At 41.4% G+C, this 11,198-nt stretch overlaps 1 protein-coding gene across 1 annotated transcript in view; it reads right to left on the reverse strand.

Moving 5' to 3' along the window:
- LOC141272870 (unconventional myosin-XVB-like) overlaps positions 1–4,480 on the reverse strand; it is a 112,513-nt gene extending 108,033 nt beyond the window's left edge. The window contains exons 1-2 of the mRNA XM_073684003.1: positions 4,371–4,480; positions 3,900–3,935 (exon numbers count right to left, since the gene is read on the reverse strand). Of these exons, the coding sequence (XP_073540104.1) occupies positions 3,900–3,902 (3 nt within the window). The 5' untranslated portion in view covers positions 3,903–3,935; positions 4,371–4,480. The remainder of the gene's footprint in view (positions 1–3,899; positions 3,936–4,370) is intronic.
- Positions 4,481–11,198: the final 6,718 nt, after the last annotated feature.

Below are 11,198 nucleotides of genomic sequence, written 5' to 3' on the forward strand. Positions count from 1 at the left end.
AATTCATGAAATAATTAAAAAAAAATTGACGTGGGGCTTCGCACTATATTTGTGTCCAGTCAGGTGCAGCAGGCAGGAACGGGCTGCCCCCAACCACCAGCTGCCTATTTGTACCTGGCCGGACACAACAATATAGGGAAGCCCTTTTTTTCTTAATTATTTCATGAAATAATTTAAAGAAAATTGACGTGGGGCTTCGCCCTGTTTTTGTGTCCAGCCAGGTACAACTATGCAGCTGGGGGCTGGAATCCGCAGCGCAGGGAGGCCCAAGCTTTCTGGGCCACCCCCGCTGCAAATTGCAGTCCGCAGCCACCCCGGAAAATGGCGCGTTCATAGAAGCGCCATCTTCTGGCGCTGTACCCAACTCATCCAGGGCCCTGATGCGGTGGCTCACTGGGTAATAAAGGGGTTAGGGCCAGCTTGGCATTATCAGCTGGCCCTAAGCCCAAAATTCATGGGGTCACGCCAATATTAGACATGACCACCATGAATTTCTAGTAAAGTATTTAAAAAAAACACAACACCCAGAAAAAAGTCCTTTAATTGAAATAAACACACAATTCTTTATTGTTCTAAATTAAACCATACTTACCGTCACGCCCATTCCAGCTGAAGCCAACGATCTCCTGAAATAAAAGAAAAATAATAAAGCAACATCATCCTTACCTTTCCATGGTTCCCATGACAGCTTCAGCTCTGCTACATCGAGATGACAGGCTGGACCGCAGCAGAACGCTGCCATCCAGCCTGTCATCCCGCAGACACTGAGAAGCGCAGGCTTGCTTGCGCTCCACAGTGTCTCTCTGTGAGGGCATCCAGATGAGCCGAGTTAATGTCCAATGAACTCGGCTCACCTCATGCACGTCACTGACAGCGTGGGAAAATTCTGGTGCACTCAGCGCTTCAGCGTGGGAGAATTCTCACACTGAAGCACTGAGTGCAGGAGAATTCTCCCACGCTGTCAGTGACGTGCAGGAGGTGAGCTGAGTTCATTGGACATGAGCTCACCTTATGCACGTCACTGACAGCGTGGGAAAATTCTCCTGCACTCAGCGCTTCAGCGTGGGAGAATTCTCACACTGAAACGCTGAGTGCAGGAGAATTCTCCCACGCTGTCAGTGACGTGCAGGAGGTGAGCTGAGTTCATTGGACATGAGCTCACCTTATGCACGTCACTGACAGCGTGGGAGAATTCTCCTGCACTCAGCGCTTCAGCGTGAGAATTTTCCCACGCTGTCAGTGACGTGCATGAGGTGCGCCGAGTTCATTGGACATGAACTCGTCTCATCTTTATGCCGTCACAGCTAGACACTGCAGAGCGCAAGCATGCCTGCGCTTCTCAGTGTCTGCGGGATGACAGGCTGGATGGCAGCGTTCTGCTGCGGTCCAGCCTGTCATCTCGATGTAGCAGAGCTGAAGCTGTCGTGGGAACCATGGAAAGGTAAGGATGATGTTGCTTTATTATTTTTCTTTTATTACAGGAGATCGTTGGCTTCAGCTGGAATGGGCGTGATGGTAAGTATGGTTTAATTTAGAACAATAAAGGAATGTGTCTTTATTTCAATTAAAGGACTTTATTCTGGGTGTTTGTGTTTTCTTTTAACTTTGACTATGGGGTTAGTAATGGGGGTGTCTTATAGACGCCTCTCCATTACTAACCTGGGCTTGATGTCAGCTGGCATTATAAGCTGACATCAACCCCAGCCCTATTACCCCCTGCCACCGCTACAGGGCAGCGTGGAAGAGCGAGGCTAAGTGCCAGAATTGGCGCATCCTATGAATGCGCCATTTCTGGGGCGGCTGACGGCTGGTGTTTCTAGCCTGGGAGGGGGCCAATATTCATGGCACCCTTCCTGGGCTATTAATATCAGCCCCCAGCTGTCTGCCTAGCCTTTGCTAGCTATTAAATTAGGGGGGACCCCACGTCATTTTTTTTGGGGGGGTCCCCCATTTTAATAGCTAGTAAAGGCTATGTATTCAGCTGGGGGCTCATATTAGTAGCCTGGGAAGCTCCGTGGGTATTACCCCCTTCCCAGGCTTCAAACATCTGCCCCAGCTGTCTGCTTAACCTCCGCTAGAGACTAAAATTAAGGGGAACCCCACGCCAATTTTTTTTAATAATAAATCCTTTATTTTAATACTAAATGACAAGTACAGTAACCAACACTATCACTGTACTTCATATATATGTGACTGACATGTTTCTATCTATCTAATCTATGTGTGAAGCTCTATTCTGTCTGTTATAAATTGTCGGGTACAGATGCTGAATTGCCGGCCGGCTTTCTTAAAGAGACGGTGCATGAAAACACTAATATTTTTTTTAATAAATCCTTTACACTAAATGACAAGTACAGTAAGCAACATTGTCACTGTACTTCATATATATGTGACTGACATGTTTCTATCTATCTAATCTATGTGTGAAGCTCTATTCTGTCTGTTATAAATTGTCGGGTACAGATGCTGAATTGCCGGCCGGCTTTTTTAAAGAGACAGTGCATGAAAACACTATTATATTTTTTAATAAATCCTTTACACTAAATGACAAGTACAGTAAGCAACACTGTCACTGTACTTCATATATATGTGACTGACATGTTTCTATCTATCTAATCTATGTGTGAGGCTCTATTCCTTCTTGTCTAAATTGTCGGGTACCGGTGTATGCCGCTGCTGAATTGCCGGCCGGCTTTTTTAAAGAAAGCGTCTTCTGAGCAGTTTGTCAGCTTTTGGACACCTTTGAAGGTGTTTTCTATGTGTTTCTATGTGTTTTTGTTTGCCTGCCATTGGTTTTAACGGTGTTCGACGGTGTTCTAAGGTGTTCGACGAACAGTTCGACGAACAGTTCCTCGAACATCCCGGTGTTCGACGAACCGAACCGAACCCGAACACTACGGGGGTGGCTCAACACTACTGAATACCTATGCTAGGGCACACTAGGGACCCCAGGGACAGCTGCCGAGGAGCAGGAGCACCATTGTCGATTGCTATAGGGTGCCAACCTCTGCTGGTAGATGGAGGCTGAGAATAGGTATCTTGAAAGGGCGAGTTAGCAATATAGTGGTATTATCAATATCTTTCTTTAATGTGTGATTTTTTGAGGGTGTTTGTTTGAGTGGTGTAATTCCTAAGACTAGGCCATCAATATAAAGTACTGGACAACTACTTTAATCATCCATCAGACCCCAAGCAGTTTTTATCGGTGTTTGTAAAAGGTCCTTTAAACATCCACTGAGTGACTTGTATAACTTTGATCACGACTTTTTGGGCAGTAAATCTTCCTGTGTAAATGCAACTTAAAAGGGTTGTCCTATCTTTCGATGAAAGTCTGCAGTCAATCTTTGTTACTGCAGACTTCTAATCCTTACAGCATGCACTGTATATATAAAGGATTCTCCAGGGTTACCCCCCCCCCCAAAGTAGCCCTCAGACTGTATTATGTCCCCCGAATTAGCCTCCAAACTGTATAATGGCCCCCACATTAGCCCACAAGCTGTATAATGGCCACCACATTAGCCCCCAAGCTGTATAAGGCCCCCACACTGTATATATTTATTTTACCTGCTGATTTTCCTCATCTCATTCAAGTCTATGGGAAAAATCAGAATATAAAATGCATATTTACCGCAAGAGAAATTGATCTTGCGGATTTCAAAATCGCATTGCAGCTATAAACTTATGCAGTGTAAAAAAAAAAAAAGAAGCACAGTGGGTAACAAATCTATAAATCCCATCCTCTTTCCTGGAACTATAAGACGCTGTGTTTTTTTGTGAACAAAAATACGCAGCGGAAAAACTCCCCACACCAAATACTCATTGTGGGAACTTAGCCTAAGATTTGAAATGTGTATGGACACAAAGCTAGCACAAATTAAATCAAGTAAAGGCTTTCTTACCATGCTGAGAAGGGACTCCTCACCTGTGGCCTTCAGCTGTAGAGAGGAAGGTTCTTGTTAATATACTGACTGATATGCAAAGAGGTAAAGAGGTGGTTTATCACATTACACAGATGGCTACTCAGAAAGCAGGAAAGAGCATAGACTAAACAGAAATCACAGAGAAGCACGATTAACATGTAACATGGCCGATTTAATAAGAACATAGGTCGATAAATATGCAATATATATGTATGTGTATATATAGATGTGTGGGTATATATATATATATATATATATATATATATATATATATATATATATATATATAAGACACAATCACAGAGGGTCTATTGAATAAAAAATAAATAAAACCGTCACACAGAATCTCAGTCATTAAGCCAAAAACGATAGCGGCTGGTACTTCAGTCTATGTCACACCAATCACAATATCAATGTACAAATTCTATCTCTTCATATTAATATCCATACCCCAGTTTAATAGCAAAGGAGCCCCTCCAGAGCGGGTGTCATATAGTGCCTGCAGCTCAGTGTGACAGAAAAGTGACAGTGAGACACACCCGGAGGGAGGGGAAGGACAAAGTCCAATAAGGAAAAAAACGAGAGAAAGAGGTAGAAAGGTAGATGATATGTAGAGAGCTTTAAGGAGGCTGTAATTGCTCAAGTGTCATATGGACTTTGGCACATTACAGATCTCAGGGAACAGTAAAAAGAATAAACTGATTATAAAACTAGGTGTCTATGAGTAAGGCATGGTACACTGCGATCACACTGCTATAACACTGCCTAGACAGTGATTAGGCCTCACAAGGAGGGAGACGCATTGTAGCTATTGAAAAGCTAAAAGAGATGATAATAGAACATGATACATATTTTGGAATCGCTCACCTGGCAAATCCGCCTTTGTATGGAAGGAATTCTTGAAATGAGGAGGACGGCTCCAAACTGCACTCGTGTGTTTTTTAATTTCCTATAACGTTGCCTATATATTGGATTTAGAATAACAATGTGATGAGCACACAATAAAAGGGCCGTCTGGGAGTAGAAAGGAAGGGTTTGTTTGAATATTTTTATTTTTAGAAATCTTGTCCATGGACTATGTCAGATATTGCAGCTCCCTGCTATTTAAGTCTATCAGCTGATGTGCAGTATAAGACACAGTCCATGGAAAAGATTGCCACTTTCACGAACAAAAAAGCAGAAACTTTATTTTTCCAATCCTTTGTAACTTTATTATAATAATGTCTATAGTTATGTTTAATGTCTATTTAAATCTAATGTATCATCGCAATACACCTGATCGCAATGACCTAATGTTTAAATCAGGTTTTTATGCTAAATTTATTTTTTTATGTTGTTTTCAACTTTCCATATCACTATATTAAGAAAATATTAGAAATCTTGACATTTTCACTCTGGCCACTAAGTCTAATATTGGACTAATTTCTCCTGTGTTGTACAGATCTTTAAGAAGCCTTTTCAGAGAGGAACAGGTCAGAAACTTTAGTGCAGCATTGGAAGCAGCAATCGTAAAAGTCAATATCGACCCTTTAAAGAGCCTTCCGATGCTCACCGTAAAAAGTGTGTCACTTGCTCAAAAAAAATTAAGTTAAATACCTTATAAAAATGCTTGACCTCTCCTGAGTCTGCAATTCTTTTCTTAATTGTGCTGCATCCCTCCATTGCAGATATATATTATATATACATTTGTTCTGTTTGGAGCACAGTAGAGGAAATAATTGCTTGCAGTTCAATTGGGCGTTTCTTCAGTGTCTTCTCTGGGGCGTGTCCTTTTACCCTTTCTTCCCAGACGCTGCCAATTTACAGCTCGGCAGCATGTGATATAACTACAATGCCAGTGCTGTGATTGGCAGGGTCTGGGAGGGAGGAGTGAAATCGCACTGAAGAAAGAAGACTCTGAAGAAACGCCCTGTTGGACTATAAAGCATAAATTTCACATACTGTGCTCCAAAACCAATAAATGTGAATATCTCTGCAATGAAGTGATGCAAAAAGAAAACAGCAGCAGAATCATGTGAGCTTAGGGATTTTATAAGGTATTCAACTCAATTTTTTGAGTAAGTGGCAGGTGCTCATTAAAGGGGTTGTCCGTTCCAAATCCATAAGTCTTCAATCACTAACCACTCTATGTGAGTGCAGACTTATAAATCTCCCCAGTGCACGCACTGTGCGCTGTGCGTATTTGCGGGTTTCTGAGCCAGGACCGGAGGGTATGTATGCGTTATACATATTCCCGGCCAAAGCCCATCTAGTGGGCGTTGCCTCACTCCATATAGTTGTATTGAGCGAGACTGCGCCCCGACTAGTGACGCAGCAGTCCAGTGGGGGTGGCTGAATAGAGGATGCGGGCTCACTCCATACAAGTTTAGGGAGTGAGGCCACACATACTAGACTGACTTTGGATGGGAATATGTATAACACATACATACGTACCTTCTGATCCCGGCTCAGAAACCGGCAAATCCCCGCAGCGCACAGTGCATGTGCTGGGGTGATTCATAAGTCTGCAGTCACACAAAGTGACTGCAAACTTATCAATTTGGACCAAACAACCCCTTTAAGCTTGCAAAACACAAAGGACTCAAAAAGAACAAGTCATTGTCTGATGCATCCGGGGAGAGGGGGTGGGGGTTGCAAGAGTCTACAAACAGTTGGGTTCATGACATTAAACAAATAGATTGGGAAGAAATGCTGACTGACCCATTAGACACTATTAAGAAATGGATTTCACTTTGCCTAATGGCACGAGAGGACTCTCACAGGGTCATTCCTGTTCTGTTCTTATACTGGTTGCCTGTACAGAAGACCCTATCGTTTTCTCAATGATATAGGACTCATCAGGAGGGTAAAAGAACACAGCTCAATAACATATTGTGTAACTTTGGCATTGCTCCCAAAGTGTTGAGCAGTGTCTTGGTGCCTTGTTTGAAGATAAATAGAATGGTATGCAATAAAGGGAATGCAAGACTAGACCTTCAAGCGCTTTTATGTATAAGGCTAGATCATCAATTTTAATGTTCTGGAAAGCTGCTTTCAGTTTGCTAAACAATATTTACAAGATATCTATAGATTGTTGACTGTCAATGTTAATATTTTTAAACATGGCCATAGATCCAACCATTTTAACCTATCTCATAAAGTCTGTGGGGCCAGCTCTAGGCGATACATGACTTGGAACTTTCCTTTAAACTTGCTGTGCAGCATTTCTATAGTTTTGAAACTCTTTTCTCCAGCCTCTCCAGCTCACTCACCATGTTACAAACTACTATATGATGACAATTTATCATCACACTTGAAATATACAAAAAGAAAATTTTTACAAATTGAGGGCAATCGATATAGTGTACAGTTCTAGTCTCAAATGATGTATGGTGCAGAATTAGTTCCCACTTGATAAATTTCTCTGTTTAAAGTGCACTTTAACCCCTTTACGCCATGGCCATTTTCCATTTTTTCGTTTTCCCTCTCCTTCTTCCAAGAGTCATAACTTTTTTATTTTTTCCGTCAATATAGCAGTATGGGGCTTGTTTTTTGCTGGACGAGTTGTACTTTTGAATGACACCACTGATTTTGCCATACAGTGTACTGGATAACAGGAAAACAATTCCAAGCGCGGTGAAATTGCAAAAAAAGTGCTATTTCAAAATTATTTTTTTGGTTTTTCATTTACCATATTTACTATATGGCAAAACTGACCAGGCAATATGATTCCCCATATGAGTATGCAGATACCAAACATGTATAGTTTATTTTAGTGGTGAAAAAAATTTCAGAAATTTGTATGAAAAAAAATTTTTACTTTACGTTTTCATTTTTCTGGATATGGATCTGGGTGATGGCTTATTTTTTGCATGCCGAGCTGATGTTTTTACTGATACCTTTTATGATAGATACAATGTTTTGATCGCCTCTTCTTGCATTTTATTGCAATAATGTGGCGGCCCAAAAAACGTAATTCTGGTGTTTCGATTCTTTTTCTCATTAAGCTGTTTACCGATCGGATTAATTGTATTTATATTTTTATAGATCGGATATATCTGAACTCAGCGATATTAAACATGTGTATTTTTTTAATTTTTGTTTTATTTTCAATAGGGAAAAAAAGGGGTGATTTGAACTTTTGTGTTTTTTTTTTTCTTCACTTTTTACTGTCTTCAATAGTCCCCTTAGGAGAATTGAAGATACGATTGTTCACAGGAGATGCACAATGACAGGCACGGGGTCTTTTGCAGACCCCCGACTGTCATGACAGTCCATCGGTGCCCCCCGATCATGTGATGGGGCACCAATGGGCGGGATTTGTGACATGCCTCCGGCTGGCACGTGTTAAATCCCACTGTCAAAGACTGACAGCGGGATTTAACGGGTTAACAGGCGCCGATGGAGCTCTGATCCACCCACAGCTGTTAAAGGCAGCTGTCATGTGCAGGTAAAGATGCGAGCTCAGCGCCGAAGCCTGCATCAAAGTAGGGGGCACAACATATGACTTAAATATACGTCATATATCGTGAAGGGGTTAAATAATAAATTTGTCCAGTAAATTCATAATGTCCAAGGCATGATTGATCATACACACAACCTAGAACACTTACCTGGCTTGTCTTCCTCTTACATGAGCCTGAACAACAGTGATTTTGCGGCGGTAGACTTGGAAATTCTTACGGTTGAGGAAGCCTCTAAGGTTTTTCTGTAGAGTCAAAGCAGCCAAACTCTGAATCTCTTCCCATTTTTTCTGTAGTATCTCTCGGGCACGCTCTTTCAGAAAGATCTGACAGAGAATTACAATAATGGTTCATCATCATCAAATTAACATATAATTCAAGAATAATAATTGCTGTCGTATTTCATTAATATTAATGTTTTAATATTATTAATTCATATTTAATATTATTGTCCCACACCGAACATTTATCACCTATCTACAGGATAGATAAATGTATGATCAATTATAAGAATGGTAGTGCGCATGTGTGACCACAACTTCTATAGGCAGTGAATGGAGCAGTTCTCATGATCAGTGGGGTCACAGCAGTTGGAACCCAGTGATCATACATTTAATACCTATCCTGTAAATAGATCATAATTGTTTTTATGAAACAACCCCTTTAAAGATAAGAGTCAAAATCCAATTGTGTCGCACCAGAAAACTAAAGAATTTCTCCAAAACTTAACCCTCACCTGTTTAGCATGATATGTATACAACTAATACTGTAGGCTTAATATAACTTCACTTAGATAAAAAAGATTCTTAGGAAATTTCTGATTAATTGCATTTGTTCACTTATACACTTATAAACTAGGACATAACTGTGTGTGTGGGTAGGCTTGGTTGCAGAAACGTTTTATACAAATGAGAAATTTATTATTCACTTATCACAAGTTAAGTTTAGTGGCTAAAGAAAGACACTTTTAGATGTACTCAGCCTTAAACGCGTAGTAGGAAACTTCAACTGCAGATCAGTGGCAGAAATGTTAGAAATTTCTTGCTAGGTTTCAAAAGATGGTGCCACAACAGAAATTTTCCAGGTCAGGTTGACTGATGCAGCTGTGCCACTATGAGTCTAATGAAGGCTGCTGCCAATTTCCGAATAATAAAAAAAGCCAGAGAAAAATGAGCCGGAGTATAAGTTGGTATGCTTGCAACGTATAAGAGCATGTCCACATGCTCCTACACGTTACATGCATACCAACCTATACTCTGGCTCATTTTTCTCTGTTTTTCTTTAGGTTTTTGTACTCTGTATTACCTAGACAAAATCAACCATATCAACCATATCAGTCATGACATTTTTGCACAATCCCTTCAGAGCCTGGATCCCCATCCCTCCCGCACCTCAAGCTCACTTTCCACCTTCGAGCCTGTCACAGAAGAAGAAGTTACCTGGCTCCTTTCTTCTTCTCATCCTACTACCTGCACCAATGACCCTATTCCCTCATATCCCCTCCAGTTTCTCTCTCCAGTTATCACTACCTGTCTAACTAACATATTTAATATCTCTCTTTCCTCCGGTATCTTTCCCTCTTCATTCAAACATGATGTCTTAACCCCTTTACTTAAAAAAAATCCCTCGACAAGAACTGAACTGCACTGCTAACTACAGACCTGTCTCTAATACCTCCTTCATTTCTAAACTCCTGGAACACTTGGTCCACTCTTGGCTAATCCGCTATGTTGCAAATCACTCCCTTCTTGACCCTTTACAATCTACAACTCCTCCTCACTATGCTCCGCTCTATCGACCTCAAGGACACCATTTTCTCTTAGTTCTCCTCCCACTTATCTGACCACTCCTTCGCTGTATGTTTTGCTGGCTCTTACTCCTCTAATCTTCCCCTTACTGGTGGGGCTCCTCAAGGCTCAGTCATAGGCCCCTCCTCTTCTTGCTTTACACCACCCCTATTGTACAAACCATCAGCAGATTTGGGTTCCAGTATCATCTCTATGATGATGACACCCAATTATGCACATCTTCTCCAGACATTACCCCCACTCTAATACAAAATACCAGGGATTGCCTGTCCGCTATCTCTAACATGATGTCCTCTCTCTACCAAAACTGAACTTCTCGTGTTTCCTCCCTCTAGCAACCAACTTATACCCAATATTGCAATTGCCTTGCAATTCCTAAGCAGCACGCTCGCTATCTTGGGGTTATATGTGGCACAAAACATTCCTTTATTTCCTATATTCAATTGCTCATGTTACCTGCATCTTAAAAAATCTTCAAAATCCAACCTTTTCTCATCTTCGAAACTGCAAAAACTCTTACGGTCAATCTTATTCATTCTCATTTGGACTACTACAACTCTTTACTGATTGGTCTCCCTCTAATCAAACTTTCTCCCTTCCAATTCATCCTGAATGTGGACGCCAGGGTTGTATTTCTGTCCATCCGCTACACCGATGCCTCTACCCCGTGCTATTCATTGCACCCGTTGCCCATTTGCTACAGAATACAATACAAACGTATATCTCTCACCCACAAAGCCCTCCACAGTCCTGCACCACCCTTTATCTCCTCCCTCATCTTTGTCTATCAACTTTCCCAACTGATCTAAAACTAACATCCTCCATAATCTGAACCTCCAAGACTTCTTTCGTGCTGCCCCAGTTTTCTGGAATGCACTACCCCAGACGATCTGACTAATACCTAGCCCCCACGTTTTTAAACGTGATTTAAAAACACATTTCTCTAGACAAGCCTATCACCTCAATTCACCAACCTAACTCTCCCTTGTTCCCTCTTTCTAAATTTTACTCAGAACCTGGTCCCTCTT

This window comes from Phyllobates terribilis, unplaced genomic scaffold, assembly GCF_046119375.1.
Source record: "Phyllobates terribilis strain yellow unplaced genomic scaffold, ASM4611937v1 Scaffold_5__5_contigs__length_657084704, whole genome shotgun sequence".
In the NCBI taxonomy this organism is placed as follows: domain Eukaryota; kingdom Metazoa; phylum Chordata; class Amphibia; order Anura; family Dendrobatidae; genus Phyllobates; species Phyllobates terribilis.